Raw genomic sequence first — 17,110 nt, forward strand, 5'->3', positions numbered from 1 at the left:
TTTGTCACTTTCACAGCTGCATGTTATGGCTGCAGAAGAGAACCCCCAAAGAAAAGACCACACTGAATTATCCCCACCACCCCCAGCAAAATGATAATAACCAGAGAAGCGGACACGGAGCAATGGATTCAAACTACAAGAAAGAAAATTCCACCTAAACATTAGGAAGAACTTCCTGACAGTAAGAGCTGTTCGGCAGTGGAATTTGCTGCCAAGGAGTGTGGTGGAGTCTCCTTCTTTGGAGGTCTTTAAGCAGAGGCTTGACAGCCATCTGTCAGGAATGCTTTGATGGTGTTTCCTGCTTGGCAGGGGGTTGGACTGGATGGCCCTTGTGCTCTCTTCCAACTCTATGATTCTATGATTCTATGAACTGTTGGCCACAGAACAAAGAGAGATTTATTCTGTCAGTATCTCTGTTTGAAATCTCTGCTTTTTAATCGTGCGGCATTTTCTAATTCTAAACTAAAAACTAGGCTGACCACTCTGCTGGGAAGTGCTTGGAGGAACAAAAAGGGAAATATTGCAGATGCAGCAGGAAAAGTTTGGCATGTTAGTGGGCTTTTTAAAATAAAACATTACAGATGGAGCAGCACCATCTAGTGGACAATGTATAATTGACAACAAGAGATGTCTGTTCTTTCTATTTTTGCAGTCCATAGGCCAGAACACTTAGTTGTCCACAGGCAGCTTCAGCAGAATGCGAGTTTTAGGTACAACCCTGAGTCCCAGCAAAGGAACCTGCTGGTGGAAGATGGGAGGCAATTATTTGCCCATTCCCCTCTCCTACGCTCCATCATAGCACCTCTCATTCTGTATTGTGGGATGTGATCCATGAGAGGCAGTCAAGTACAACATTCCTTGTAATGTTAGAGAAGACTTGTGAGGGAACTTTTTGATCCAGCCAGTCGAAACTTCCTGTTCCTCCTGGCTGAAGCATCCTTCCTTTTGCATGTGATAGAAGGTGGGTGTGACCTCACCTGTCCAGGTAACAAAAGGACGAATCACGCAGCACATTCCCCTCTTTCTGACTTCCTTCTTCATTTGACCAGCTTCTAGCTAGGACTGCTCTGCCAGCTCTCAGCCAGCAGAAGCACTGGGATTATTCTCCCATATGGGGTAGATCCACATGTACATATTTGCAATTTAGTCTGCCTTCAGGAATCCAACTGTGCACTGATGTGAGTAAACTTCTTTTATTGACTTTGAATAAGATTGTCACGTCTTTATTCTTTTAAGAGGGATTCAAGGGAACTTACCAGGAACATACAATTCAATCTGAAACAGACTGAATTGTATAATAGTGAGAGGCTCACACGAGCCTGCAACCAGCTATCTGCTGTGCATATAAAAGGGGGGGATGTAACTCTGCTACATAAAGGAACTTGTTAGCACAAGTTAGGAAGCATATTAATAAAAAATATATATCCTCTCCTGCCATCCTGAACATTCCCACATGTATTACATCTCATGTTGCTTTGAAGGGGTTCCCAACCCCCACCAAGCAAGATTTGGAGGAGCATAAAGACCTGGAATGAGAAAGGGAAATGGTTGTAAATGGTCTGACACCCACCTTCAACTGGTGGCAGCATCTCATCCTGGCAACACCACACCGACTATGGATCTCAGCTACTGCAAGTGATATCTGCCATAAATCTTTCGTTGTCAGCTGAAATCTATTCTCTGAACTAGACTCGAAAAACAGTTTGAATATCTTACTACTTCTATTATCCTTGTTAGAAGCTTTGTCTAGAATGATGGTCATGAGTAATGTTCATTTGAAGAAACTGGAAATAAGAAAGGAGAGGGGCAGGACACAGATGCCATCAAATCCAGAGCAAGATTGAGTTGAACTCTGCAAGAAGCAAAATTTTCAGGAGAATTTGAAGCCCCTTCCAGGAGGAAACGATTGAGGAACTCTGAGGGAGGAAAAAGTGCTGAGCAACATTTCCAGTATAGGCTTCTGTACCTCGTGTTGCCAACGTTGATTTTCACACTGAGTTACATTTCAAGATACATGAGATGAATTAGAGGGTTGGAACAGAGGACCCCTTGTGTCCCATCCAACTCTACAATTTTATGATGAACTCTACAAGGGTGAGAAAAGAGTCTTGATAAAAGTTGCAAAATTTCAACATAGCTTTCTTAATTTGCACAATGCACTCAAAATGTGGAATTAGCCATCAATGGGCTGGATTCAAAGCAGAAGCTGGCTGAGCAAGTTAATGTCTTCTGCTGAGCTAGGGATGAGGACAATGCTGGCTAAGCCTACCTGATGTGGGAATCCTGAACTCCTTATCTTGGTCATAGGTGCCAACTCCCAGATTGAAAAATCCGGGATTGGCGTGGCGTGGCACTGGAAGTCTTGCTGCGGCCATTATGGAACTGAGCAGAGCAGCATCGGAAGTCGCTTCTACGCATGCTCTGCCCATTTCCAAAATGGCCGTAGCACCGGAAGTCTTGCTGTGGCCATTTTGGAACTGGGCAGAGCAGCACCGGAAGTCATTTCTACGCATGCTCTGCCCATTTCCAAAATGGCTGCAGTGCCAGAAATCACTTCTGTGCATGTGCAGAGACTCCAGACATGTGCAGAAGGAGCCTCCCCGGGCCGGTAAGAATCCGGGGGATTTACGTTTGTTTGTTTGTTTAAAAAATCCGGACTGCCAGCGGGAAACGGCTGGAAAAACGGGGGTTTCCCGGGGAATACGGGAGACTTGGCAGCCATGATCATGGTTCATCTTGTCAAAAGATTGCCCCCTAATTCAAAGGTGTTAGGGGTCATAATGTCTCTGAACTCCAGCTGCTAGGAGTCACAAGAGGACAAGGTACTATTCAACATTGTTAAGATGATGATGATGATGATGATGATGATGATGATGATGTTGATGATGATGATTTACTTGTACCCCACCCATATGACTGGGTTGCCCCAGCCACTCTGGGTGGCTTCCAAGAGAGAGAGAAAAAATCAGGTATTAAAAGCCTCTTGATACAAGACGGCTTTCAGATGTCTATGGAAAATTGTTTATCTCCTTGACATCTGATGGGAGGGCGTTCCACAGGGTGGTGCCACTACCAAGAAGGCCCTTTGCCTGGTTCCCTGTAACTTCACTTCCAGGGAACTTCCAGAAAGCCTTCTGAGATGAATGTCAGTGTCTGGGCTGCACAGTAAGGTGGAGACACTCCTTTAGATAAGCAGGGCCAATGCCATTTATGGCTTTAAGGGTCAGCACCAACAATTTGATTGCATTTGGAAATGCACTGGGAGCCAATGTAGATCTTTTAGAACCCATGTCCTGCTTGTGTCAGCTGCTCCATAGGCAAATGGTTGTGAAAACTGGATGCTGTATTAGCATAGCTGCCAAGTTTTCCCTTTTCTCGCGAGGAAGCCTATTCAGCATAAGGGAAAATCCCTTTAAAAAAGGGATAACTTGGCAGCTATGTGTATTAGATGGGTTTGTGGCCTAATCTAGCAGAACTCTTTTTGTGTTGTTTTGCCTAAGTTCGTTTCTCGTAGTTGGAACCCAATGAGGCTATACTGTTCTGTTCTGAATCATTTTGGGTCTCCTCCAGCCAGGCTTATTCAGGTGTTTGACTTTTTGCAAGATAAAATAAAATAAAAACCAATTCAAAGGCCATTGTCACTAGTTTGCCTTGACAATATCTACATTTTCCCCTTCCAGATGCTGAACAATCCCGAAAAGATAGCAGAGCAGATCAGCAAAGACCTCACTTGGCTCTGCTCCCACCTTTTGGCTCTCTGGACCCAATTTCTGGAGATCGTAACCCTGCACCCAGATGTCACAGCCTATCTTGTCCAGGAACATCACACTCTGAGGGTAACCTTGCAAGACGGTGCTCAACCATATTCAGAGGAACAACCTGATACAATCGAAGGCTATAGGCAATCCTACTCATTTTTAAGGGCATTGCAGAATTGTTTTGTGCATCTTTAGGGGTTCCCAAATTTCATGAATTTCCTAAAATTTAGCATAACCAAGTTTGCATTGAGTTGTTTTGGACGATGTGACCAGTAATAATGACAATAAGCAGAAGTGCTACCACGTTTTCAATAAAATGCTGGTTTCAATCTTATTTTTTCGTTTAGGTGCAAACTTGCCCTTAAACCCCCTTTTTTGTCATTTGCTGTCAGGAGGGTCAGAAAGAAAATCTCCCCAAAAATTATGGAAGGGAATGCAGAATTTTGGTGACATTCATGTGGGTGTCTTTGAATCTTGTAAAATTATGCAGTGGGTGTGGATGTCTGTGTTCTTTCACGTTACAATTCCCCTCCCCCAAGTTTCCTGAAAAGGAGATGATTTTGCATTCTGGCAGTTTCCCCAAGGATACTTCTAGAAAGTGTGGAAAGCTGGGACATCTGATTGTGTAGCATCTGAGAGTGGCATACTAAATTTGCTTATGTTTGGCTCAATCACTGGAACGAGTTATTCCCAGTTTATGTCACCCTCACATAGGTTCACCCATAAATCTGTCCCATTTCCACATAAATCTGCACACTTGTTTACATCCACACACCCCAAAATGTGCACTTGAATGCATATTTTAAAGCATGAATTCTTCAAAATGCACACTTCCAGACGTTTTCTTCCTCCCTCCTGCCAAAATGCATGTTTAACTGGATTGATCCCTACATCGGGGAGTTCCTAATATTTATTTTCTTGTAGTCAGCACAACTTCTGGACTCACTTGTCTGAACAAGCCAAGATATATTTTCTTTGCGTCCCAAACTTCTGTGGCATTTTTAAATGCACTGCTGACTCTGATTCCAGGAACGTCAGATGCCTTAGGCTGTTATGCAGACAATATACTAATAAACATAAATTATATACTACATTTTGAAGGTGATGCACCTTCTAACATGTTTTTCTTCGCCAGGTAAGAAGATTCTCTGAAGCGTTCTTTCATGCTGAGCATCAAAAGCCGGCTGTTGTGACTTTCCAGGAAAGCCTGTATGTAATTTTTTGATGCATTTCTACCATTTGACTGTGGTGTTATATATTTTAATAACATTTATTTTCTACCTTATTAAAAGAAAAAATATGACACACTTGTGTGGCCATGCAATTCTGTGCATAGCTACTTAGTAGTAGGCTCCAATACACTAAATGGGGCTTATTCCCTGGAAGGTACAGGTAGGTATAGCATTGCACCCTAATACAATGGTACCTCGACTTACGAACGACTCGACAACTGAATTTTTCGACTTACAAATGGGGCAAATGGCCGCACGCTTACGAATTTATTGACATCCGAACGGAAACCGCGGCGGTTTTAGATCGGGTTTTTTCGACTTACAATTTTTTAGATGGGGTTGCTTCGACTTACAAATTTTCCTGTTTCCAATGCATTCCTAAGGGAAATTGTGTTTCCAATGATGCTTTTCGACTTACGAATTTTTCGACCTACGAAGGTGTCTTTGGAACGGATTAAATTCGTTAAGTCGAGGCACTACTGTATACTGTAAGGCTGATTTTGGGAGGTCAAGCTCTCACAATGGTGTCTTCCAACCCACAGAAAACACAACATATACACTTTCCTCCAGTGCAGACCCTCCAAGTGTCCCAATTTTCCAGGGACAGTCCCAGATTAACAGAAGCACTTCCCAGTAGGGTGGTCAGCCTAGTTTTTAGTTTGGAATTAGAAAGTGTTGCACAATAAAAACCAGAGATTTCAAAGAGAGATACTGGCAGAATAAATCTCTCTTTGTTCTGTGGACAGCAGTTGCTTATTCTCCTTTTGCCAGGGGATGCTTCAGTGTGGTCTGTTCTTTGGGGGTTCTCTTCTGCAGCCATAAACTGTGAAAGTGGCAAATCCCCCAGATCAGATCAATTACACGGAGGACGGATCGGTCTAACCCTCCTAGCTATGTCAGTTAAACTGGGCTTCCATATTCAGATGCAACATACCTCTGAGTATCAGATAATAAATGCATGTGTTTGTTCAGGGTTTGCCAACATGGTGCTGCTCTCTACACATTGTAGGACTCAAACTCCTATCATCCCCAGAAAGCTGAGAGCAAGGATAATGGAAGTTGCAGACCTTCCAAGTGTCCTAATTTTCCAGAGACAGTCCTGGATTTACAGAAGCCATCCCAGTTTCTGATTTGATCCCAGAATGTCCCACTTTTCCTTAGGACGTTCCTATTTCCATCAGAGAAATGTTGGAGTATATGGTAGGACGTCCCTATTTACACTGGAGAAAAGTTAGGGGTATGGAGTTATCTGAAGGCAGCCCTGTATAGTGAATGCTTTATTGTGTTTTTATATATGTCTGAAGCGTCCCAGAGTGGCTGTGGCAACCCAGTCAGATGGGCAAGATATAAATAGTAAAATTGTTGTTATTATGGAATAGGACATCCCTATTTTGATTGGAGAAATGTTGGAGGTGTAGTGGGCACCTCCAGTGTAGTGAGTACCTTCCAGTATAATTGGGGGGCCACCATGAAGAAGGCTCTATCTCAAGTCACCATATAACCTGTCCCACCCCGAGAGGCGAAATATTCTCCTTCCCTATCCCCAGTTCTAAAGACATGGGCTGGCACGCCTCTGTGTCTCAAGTAGGGCATAGAACAGGGGTCAGCAACCTTTTTCAGCCATGTGGTGGGCTGGACTATATTTTGAAGAAAAAAAAATGAATTCCTATGCCCCACAAATAACCCAGAGATGCATTTTAAATAAAAGCACACATTCTACTCATGTAAAAACACCAGGCAGGCCCCACAAATAACCCAGATATGCATTTTAAATAAAAGCATGCATTCTACTCATGTAAAAACACCAGGCAGGCCCCACAAATAACCCAGAGATGCATTTTAAATAAAAGCACAGATTCTACTCATGTAAAAGCACCAGGCAGGCCCCACAAATAACCCAGAGATGCATTTTAAATAAAAGGACACATTCTACTCATGTAAAAACACACTGATTCCCGGACCGTCTGCGGGCCAGATTGAGAAGGCGATTGGGCCGCATCCGGCCCACGGGCCTTCGGTTGCCTACCCCTGGCATAGAATGAGTGTTTGGTCTAAGGAGAGGATCTGACACAGAAGTAAAGCCAGAAGGGGTAGGGAACCTAAGCCTAGGGGCCAAGAGAACCTCCGGTCCCCTCTAGTCTGGCCCTTGGAACTCTCCTTAGGCCACACCCCTCATTGACTCTGCTTCACACCCAGAATGTTTTACCCTGCTGAAATATGTCCTTTCTTCTTCTTTTTGCTTGGGTGGAGCACAGGAGTATCACTCTCTATGGAAACTAGCCTATCATACAGATGTAATGTTTCCATTCATTGCCCCACCCTCTTTTGGATCTGGTCCTGTCCACATGGCCCTCAGGAGGTTGCCTGAAATGGAATGCAGCCCCCAGGCTGAAAAATGTCCCACACCCCTCATTTAGACTGCATTTCATGTTTGGTTCAATTGGGTTATTGCTTGTGATTGTGGCACACTCTCTAGGGGGCGGGATCTCAGTACAATGGAACTGGAAGTGGGGAAACTCTACAGTTGGGAAAAGTTACCCTTTCGTTTCTTCCAAACAGCATCCAGCATCACAACCAAATCTCATCAGAAGTCCGGAACTCCGAGTACCTCACCAGCATGCCGCCCCTGCCAGTAGAGTGCCTCGACATTGATGGAGACTGGGGCACGCTGCCGATTATTTTTGAAGACAGATATGTCGATTTCCCCTACAAAGGTGGGTAATAAACAGAGCTTTGGAGCTCCTCTTTGAGAGCTTTTCTTTCTTTTTTTTTCTTTTTGAAATAATTTTTATTTGATTTTACAAGTACAATGGTACCTTGGTTTTCAAACAGCTTAGTTCATGAACAATTTGGAACCCGAACACTGCAAAACCAGAAGTGGGTGTTCTGGTTTTTAAACTATTTTTTGGAAGCCGAACGCGCTCCGTTTTGAATCCTACAATGAAGGGAAGGATTTGCTAATTGTATTATTGAGCCAAATCTGATCATATAGTTTCCTATTCCGCGGATGCCTTATTTCTTAAAATGCTTTTCAGTGCCTCTGCGTCTTTGCACCAAAGTGTGTCAAAGTGCAAAGCAAAAGGAACAGGATGCCCAGCTCAAGGCTGGATGGCTGGCTTTGTCTGACGCTATCAGTCTTACGCGCAGAACAGGCAAGATAAGTCCATAGCTTCCAAGTTTCGGATTCGAAAATAAGGGATCAGCACCCTCACCTGTCCCAGGGACAGTCTACGATTCTCGGGGACAGTTCACGGCGTGGTAAAATACAGAAATCCATCAAACATTAAAAGCTTCCCTAAACAGGGCTGCCTTGAGACGCCTTCTAAATGTCTCAATAACCTAAACTGATTTGTTAAAATGTTATAGGGGAAAAATATGAGAGACATTGTACACACCTCTGTAAATCAAGAAAATTATTATTTATTTTAATATCCTTCTGGAAGCCGCCCAGAGTGGCTGGGGAAACCCAGCCAGATGGGTAGGGTACAAATAATAAATTATTATTATTATTATTATTATTATTATTATTATTATTACCGTATATACCTGGGAGCACGTACACTCAAACTATCAGGATTCAAATGTTAAGGCATATGAAGTCTATGGTCCATCCAACAACCTTGCATTAAAGTGGTAGCTATATATAACAGATTCAGCCCCTGATTCAGCTTTGACCATTTCTTTTAGTTTTGTTTATTGTCAGAACAAAGAAATTTTCAGCTCTTCTTAGAAGATATTACAAAAAGTTTTTGGATGTTTCCAAACTACTACTGCTCTTTTTCTACTTTTCAGAAAGTACTACCAATTATTTTGTAAATGTATCCTTTGTACAGGTAGAGCTTTCTTCACCACAGCATGAGAGTAATTTTCCATTTCTCTCTTACTAAAAACACATCTGTAAAATCTGCCTCAAGTCTTTTTTTTAACTGTGGGGTACATAAAGGGTTTTTAAAAAATAAAATAAAAAGAGAAGATAAAATTTTCACACCCATCTTCTACTCACTATGAGATTACAAGTAAAGGTATTCACTGGACAGCCCACAGATTGAGAACTGTAGAACTGTAGTTCCACATCTCCCCTCCCCCTCCCCGGATATACAAGCCAAGTAAATTGATTTGTCTGCCTCAGTTCCCCCAATGACATGCTCTCTGCTTTTGTACAGGTAACTTGCAACATTTACAAACTTTGCCATCACCTAGCATTTTCAGCTTTTCAGAAAGGAAAAATCAGTATACACATACTATCACATGTTGTATTGCTTCTCTGTAAATATTACAATGCATTGCATTTATGCAAATCATTAAAGCTTCCCAATGTCTGGAGCAGGGGTAGGCAACCTAAGGCCCGTGGGCCAGATGCGGCCCAATCGCCTTCTCAATCCGGCCCACGGACAGTCCAGGAATCAGCGTGTTTTTACATGAGCAGAATGTGTCCTTTTATTTAAAATGCACCTCTGGGTTATTTGTGGGGCACAGAAATGTGTTCATATTTTTTTTTCAAAATATAGTCCAGCCCACCACATGGTCTGAGGGACGGTGAACCGGCCCACGGCTGAAAAAGGTTGCTGACCCCTGGTCTGGAGCCCCACAAGTCCCTCTCTCACCACAAGGAAAAGGAAGATTCCACTGCTTTTTCTCCCAAGGCCAACTGAAACAGATGAAATTCTGCCCCCCAAGGAGGTCAAATGGGAATTTTGCCACAGGTTTTAATAGAGCCAGGACTCCCCCCCCCCCCCAGCCAACAAAATAGCTCAAGGCTTCTGGTTCCCAGCTTTCTATTTTAAAGTCTTTGGGCTGCACACAAAGTACGTTTCTAACAACGCTGCTTTTGGGGAAATAACCGTGATTAAACGCTTATCAATCACGGTTTGGAAAGTAGCAGTTTATGCATATCAATAAGCTTATCACTCTTTTCTATAGCACCTGTAACCATGATTCTCCCCCCCCCCCCCATGATTTAAAAAAATACGACTTTGAGAGAATTAAAACGCCTGCTTAATTATTATTACTATTATTCAGCAACAGAATTTTGCCAATGCAGAGGCTTAAAAGGGGTGGCTGTCTAAACAGTAGGCAAAAGCAACCACACATAACACACCCTAAGGACATGATGGCACATACAAAAGGGTGGATGTGCAAATCACCCCAACACACACACACACACACACACCCTCTCCAGATTCCTCCTTTTTTGCGCACAATATACAGCACTGCACAGGGAGGAAAAAGAGATGCAAGATAAGCACTGCGATCTATTTTCAGAATTAGAATCTGGCAGTGATCTACCCCTGTTTTTTTTGGGGGGGGAAGAGAGCCCCATTTTTTTAGGGGTTTGGGTCAAAGCTGTTTAGCTTTTTCAGAGAGAGGGAGTGCCCCATTTTAAGCCCTGTTTTATTGGGGTTCAGGGAGGAAAGTTAGTTCCGTTTGGGGGTTGTTCTGGGGAAATTTAAGGAGGAAGGGGTTTAATAGTCACTCACCAAAAGATCGCTGTGAAAGCAATCTGCCTCACAGCAAAAACTCCGTCTTCCGTTCCAGTGATCAGGAGAAAATGCAGGGAGGGGAGAGGGGGCGGGGCCAGGTGCTCTTGCCTCTTAGGCAAAAGCAAAGGAAACGGAGACTCCGATCCACTGAAACCTGCCAGGGATCGACCAATTCTATGATTTTATGATTCTAATTGCTGCCCAGCCGAGGCTGGGCTAAGGAGGAGGCTGCTTTTGGGGGTGAGGGGAGAGAGGGAGGGCGAGGCTTGTTCGCTCTTTAGCTCGGCCGGGGAAGATGGTGCCTTTGCAAGCGGCTGCTTCTGGGGAAGAGGGAGGGGAGGGGAAGGTTCAGGGAAAGGAGCTGCTTCCTTTAAAATACGGGAGATTTAAGGGATATTTTACGATCCGGGCTGCCAGCGGGAAACACATTTAAATACGGGGGTTTCCCGCCAAAAACGGGAGACTTGGCAGCTATGTAAGTCAAGGCTGCCTGAGGATGCTACTAGGGTAACATGAGTCAGCATGTGTTTACGCACATGGCGTAATGTGTTTATGACCGGACACAGGAAGATCCATATATGTACTTGCAACCCTTTACCCCCTTGCGTGCACACATTTACAGGGAGGGGGAGAGGAGCCCAAAGAAGTGTATAAGAAGCTTTGCAATTTGTGTTTCTTTACTCTTGTCGTGAGGCTTAACCACCAAGAGTCTCTTAATTAATTAAGAATTAAATTCTTTCTCTGGAACTCAACCCCGGTGTCGTTTTGACTATCTTTGTCCTTTCCTGGACGCAACTTAAAGGACCCTTAGTAGCTGATAAGGCTACAACACTGTTCCTCTTCCTTTCTGTGTGTGTTCCATTTGTAAATTGAGTCCCCTGCTGCTAATGAGAAACTTCCTCTTCCATTCTGAGGTTGCCCTGAGCACCCACGCAACACGGAGGTGATATTTCGTGCTCTTGTTTTTATTTTATGTTTTGTATTTTTGTTTCTGCGGTTTTTGTTTTCGTGGCTGTGGCTTGTGACTTCATTTTATGGGACTGTGACTTGTGACTTCATTTTTGTGACTTGTTTCTGTGACTATGTGGAACCCAGTTCAGCTACTTATTGATTGATTGTGTGACTGCAAAAAAATGGATAAAAGCTGCAAAGGCAAGAGAACCATTAACAGCACAACTGCAGAGGTAAAGAAGCAAATTATTTCCAAGCATGAAAGTGGGGTCCATGTAAGTGATCTGGCAAGTGATCTGTTTTGGGGGTTGTTTTTAAAACAATGGAATGGATCAATCCATTTTTGCATTACTTTCTATGGGACAGCACCTCTTGGTTTTGGAACGCTTTGGTTTTGGGACGGACTTCTGGAATGGATTAAGTTTGAGAACCAAGGTACCACTGTATAAAATTATAACAATACAACCATGCGCATACACATTTACAGATTCCTCTGAATCTCTGGACTTCCCACCTTCCCTCCATGGGTCTGATTATTAAACCTTTTCTACTGCATCTTTCCCAATAATTTATATTTTATATGACTCCAAATGTTTTCATTTGCTTACAGTGGTCTCCAAGATAAATTATAATTTTTTTCCCATTCTTTGTTAAAGTTTTGGTCTTCTTGGTTCCTGAGCATTCCGGTCAGTTTTGCCATTTCGGCAAAGTCCAACAGTTTGGTTTGCCATTCTTCTCTGGTAGAGACGTTTATATCTTCTTTCCGCCTCTGAGCTAATAGCATCCGAGCGGCTCTCATCACATAGATAAAAAGTCTTTTCTGCTCCCTTGGAATATCAGCACCTACAATTCCTAATTAAAAAGCCTCTGGTTTGTTTTTGTTTTTACAAAAAGTTTATTTGAAAGCTCTACGGGAGCTTTCCAAGCTGTGCAGGATGGGACACTAAACCCATTGGGTATGTGATGTACTACAGTGGAAATCCTCGAAGTGCCTTGATAGTTCTACCTGTGTTTCTTCATGTGGTACAAGATGTGCAGTCAGAGGCGGTTTTAGGGTAGCACGACCGGTTTGGCCACACTGGGCAATGCACTGCAGGGGATGCCACAAGAACACTGTAGAATTCCAACTCTCCCCCTTTTTGTATTATTCTTTTTTGTAATTGTTATATAAAAGGAGGTAAAGGACCCCTGGACAGTTAAGTCCAGTCAAAAGCGACTGTGGGGTTGTGGCACTCATTTAGCTTTCAGGCTGAGGGAGCCGGCATTTGTCCACAGACAGCTTTCCGGGTCATGTGGCCAGCATGACTAAACCGCTTCTGGCGCAACGGAACACTGTGACAGAAACCAGAGCTCATGGAAACGTCGTTTACCTCCCCGCCACAGCAGTACCTATTTATCTACTTGCACTGCGTGCTTTCGAACTGCTAGGTTAGCAGGAGCTGGGACAGAGCAACAAGAGCTCACTCCGTTGTGGGGATTTGAACCACACCGACCCAAGAGGCAAGCCCAAGAGCAGGCATCCCCAAACTTGGCCCTCCAGATGTTTTGGACTACAATTCCCATCTTCCATGACCACTGGTCCTGTTAGCTAGGGATCATGGGAGTTGTAGGCCAGAACATCTGGAGGGCCGCAGTTTGGGGATGCCTGCCCAAGAGGCTCAGTGGTTTAGACCACAGCGCCACCTGCGTCCCAATTGTTATATATTGTAACTCAATAAAACAGGTGTGTGTTTTTTTTAAATCAAGCTGGTAATTTTTACTGAAGCAATTATTTTCTAGTGTTGCTATAATAATCAGGGGGTATTCTCTCTCTCTCTCTCTCTCTCTCTCTCTCTCTCTCTCTCTCTCTCTCTCTCTCTTTCAGTTCAGAGCTTGGACAGCTTGCCGGACTATGTTGTTTCTGCTGGTGGCAAAGCACAAGTGGACTTAATAGGAAAAAACGAGGATCCTTCTTCAAATGATGACTCTGCTTTAGCAAAGGGAGATTTCAGGAACAATGTCCCTTTCATCATCCATACAGATAGGATAAATGGAAAATCGGTGTATGGTCACAGCTATCCAAAAGAAGATTCATGTATGGTTGAGAGTTTCAAGGATCACTCGACAACTCAGGTACACACAATGAACGGAGATGCGCAATCCCATGGGGATGAGTCAGATCTGGCTAGCAATTTGATATCTGGTTTGCAATCAGAACTCCTGAATGATCATACAGAAAGCCTTAAGACGCCAATGGAGCTTTCAGAAAATAATAGTGATAGACTTTCGCTGGAGGCTGCCTATTTGGACATAAGCCCAGTGTGTAATAATGACCGCCAAGGAGAACCAATGCTAGTCATGACTGCCCAGTATGATGGTGGCGCATGTGGACAACACAAACTTTTGAACGAGATTGAATTGAGCCAAGCAGCTTCAGGGGATGGTTCTGAGTCTACTCTCACTTCAGACAAACTCCTGTCTGATAAAGGAAATGCCCCAGAGAAACCAGCTGATCAGAGTTGTGAGTCAACACTGCCATCCTTGAGGACATTTGATGTAAGTGATGATTTGGGTTCACTGAACCAGATAAGAGACGCTGAGGAGATTAAGGAGCAAAGAGTGCAGGAGTGTGAGGAGTTCAGCTTGACATCAGGGGTCATTAAGAGATCTTCGTCACTGATCTCAGACTCAGGGATCGAAAGCGAGCCCAGTTCAGTAGCTTGGTCTGATGCACGGAGTAAGGCTTTGGAGTTACCCAGCGACCGGGAGATTCTTCACCAGCTCGTCAGAAGGCACGCGATTCACCGTAACTCTCTGGAGGGCGGGCACACAGAAAGCAATACCAGCTTGCCCAGTGGCATCCAAGCCTCCCTCACCTCAATCAGCTCCTTGCCCTACGAGGAGGAAGAGCGGGAGGTGGAGCCCAACAAACTGACAAAATCTATCTCAGCTCCTCAGATCAGTAGCCCTGAGGAGCCTGTTGATGACATGGATATATCAAAACATGCCAAAACTATATTGGACATTGCAGAGGGACAATACGTGGAAATTGGGTTCACCAGCATGGCCCTAGCAGAAAACGTTTCCATGTGCCGGAAAGCCAGAGAAAATGGTGGGTTGCCGCTTCCATTTGCTACCATGGAACACCCCAAATCTGCCTTTGAAGAAAATGTTGACAGTCCTCACTTACCAGAAGCTGCCGAGGGCTTTTCAGAGGTGGACTGTGGTTTGGAAGCCACAGGAGAAGCTGTGTTTCTAATGCAAAATGAAAATCTAGATGACACAGTTGAAAGCCAGCTGCCAAGGAGAACAGGGGAGATCTGTTTGGGAAGGGTTGGTGACTATTTGGACACCAACACCACTGCTGTTGATGTGTATGAGAAGGAGGTAACTTTGCACACAGTCCACGGTTCGTATTCCACAAACGTTGAGGTTTTTTCACACCATGAGGGCCACACGCCAGACTTTTGCTATACTAGCACAGTCTTGTCAGAGGTGGTACCTGAACCTGTCTCTGCAAAGGGTCCCCATGGCAGTTCTCTTGCCAATGGCAAAGTAGTGATATGTGGTGGAGAAATACCCAACTTACAAGAAATTGATCTGGATAACAGACCCGGCTTTGGATCCTCCTGTGCAGAACCAGAAAACCGAGAGTTCAAAATGGTGGCAAACAGCACAGGCTTCCATTCAGTGGTTCCTGGGGCACTGGCGCTCGAGAGCAAAAAGGCTATTGAGGTGGTCAACTTATCTGTTTCTTGCACAGCCACCTGCCTTCCTTTTTCTTCGGTCCTCAAAGAGAACCCGCCAGTGGCCGGCTTCTCCTCCAAGCAGGTCACTTCTCCAATTACTCACCAACCAGTGGGTTCCTTTGGGGTCATCTCCTGTGAGTCCAGTGATGTGGATGGGGAGGCCAATGAAAGGATGCTGAGGTAAGGAGGTCCAAGGGCTTTTTTAATTTCCCACAATCTTCTATTGGCTGCAATTTCATGGACTTGGTGGGTTGATTTGGTACTTCTGATTACACCAGCAGCTGGGGTTCAGGAAGCCCAGAAGCTCAGCTAGGTCATTATTTTTACAATTTGGATTGAAGGTGGTTTTGGGGGAAGCACATAAAAATGCAACATTTCACGAGATACATATAGGATAGCTATGGATTGTAGCTAATGCCATATTTACACTGCTTGCCAAACCAGTGGTGGAAGCACACTGGATGTCAACATGATGTCATATGACTGAGAGGTGGGTGGTTCCAATCACCTGTCAAAATTGTCCTACTGGGGTGTGGGAGATACAGGTCAGTCCCAGTGAGCTAAAAAGGTCCCCCACCCCAGGCCTACATCATTGGAGACTGTATGGCTGGCATTTGGGTTGAGATCTGAAAATCTGATTTTGGTTACCCTTCCACAACGGGTCTACCAGCTGCAGTGCCAAAACCCAACTCTCACCCCAGCCCTTTGAAGACAATGGTTGAAAAGTCACATGTTGTTGGATGCCCATCTCAATCAGTGATTAATTAGTGTATTCTCCAGTTTTCATCAGGCCAAAGAAAAGTTTAAAAAAGAGCTGAAGATTGAAGGATTTCTGTACAGTGACCTAACTGCACTCGCTTCTGATATCCCATATTTCCCACCAGAGGAAGAGGAAGAAAATTTTGAAGATGGGATTCACCTAGTGGTCTGTGTCCATGGGCTGGATGGTAAGGCCAAAGAGGCGATGTGGGGGATAACTGGGCATTCTGAATATACACAGTGTTCACACGATACATAATTGTGTGTGATGTGAAAGCAGACAGCTGCAGTTACGCTAGTCATAGAGACCATGGTTAGAGGGTCTTCAAACTTGGGTTGGACCATAAATCCCAGCCTCCTCTGGGAAGTGAGTCAGTGCTTCAAAACTTGCACAAAGCCATGGGTGTTCTAAACCACAGGCCCCAAGGAGGGCATGTATGAGTGGTTTTTATGGAGGGATACCAAAGAAGGATGTCAGAAAGGCCAGACATCCAGCTCTTGTGATTTATAAGCTTACAGCACAGTGTGCAGAGCCTCACTGCTTTTAAAAACATAGGATGGACACCGCAACAGTGAGAGGTCATCATCATCATCATCATTTTTATTTGTATGCCGCCTTTCCACAGTTAAAAACGATGCTCAAGGTGGCGTACAACATGACAAGATTTACATAATTACAAAAGTCATAAACAATCAATAAACCAAATAAAAAAATACACAACCAAATGGAAAACAATTTCCACATATATCAAAATCTAAAACTAAGAATACGGCATTAATATCACAGTTTAAAATGACATAGGTAAAAAATAACAGCAATTTTTTATATATATAAAAAAACAGAGCCCTCTCTGCATCATGAGATGTCCGCACACAAACAAACATTCGTACAACCTTTATGCACAAAGATGCATGCATCACTTCACCCAGAACCTCCTATCACACCTGGCTGGTGAGGCAATAGGTGGCAGCTACTCGAAGCTTCTCCCCTCTCTGGGCCTTGGACTCCGTATCCCAAGGTCCACAGATTAGCACAGCATCAAAGTAAACCAAGTAGCATATATCAAAGCAAATAAATATACACATATGAGCTCATTCTTGCAACAACTTCCACTTAGTTTGGCGTTACCTTGGCCACCAATATGGCGCTTGAATGCCTTCCAGAACATTTCACCTTGGGTTCAACACAATGGGGCAAAGTT

The 17,110-nt window shown here is 44.0% G+C and overlaps 1 protein-coding gene across 2 annotated transcripts in view; it reads left to right on the top strand.

The window, feature by feature from the left end:
- The window catches only part of FAM135B (family with sequence similarity 135 member B), a 125,586-nt gene that overhangs the window by 89,592 nt on the left and 18,884 nt on the right, over positions 1 to 17,110 (top strand). For both annotated transcript variants that reach the window (XM_035125308.2, XM_060277592.1), the window contains 5 exons: positions 3,681 to 3,836; positions 4,894 to 4,967; positions 7,550 to 7,704; positions 13,286 to 15,329; positions 15,930 to 16,096. In XM_035125308.2, coding sequence (XP_034981199.2) covers positions 3,681 to 3,836; positions 4,894 to 4,967; positions 7,550 to 7,704; positions 13,286 to 15,329; positions 15,930 to 16,096 — 2,596 coding nt within the window. The remainder of the gene's footprint in view (positions 1 to 3,680; positions 3,837 to 4,893; positions 4,968 to 7,549; positions 7,705 to 13,285; positions 15,330 to 15,929; positions 16,097 to 17,110) is intronic.

This window comes from Zootoca vivipara, chromosome 8 (genome assembly GCF_963506605.1).
Source record: "Zootoca vivipara chromosome 8, rZooViv1.1, whole genome shotgun sequence".
NCBI classification, from domain to species: Eukaryota; Metazoa; Chordata; class Lepidosauria; order Squamata; family Lacertidae; genus Zootoca; species Zootoca vivipara.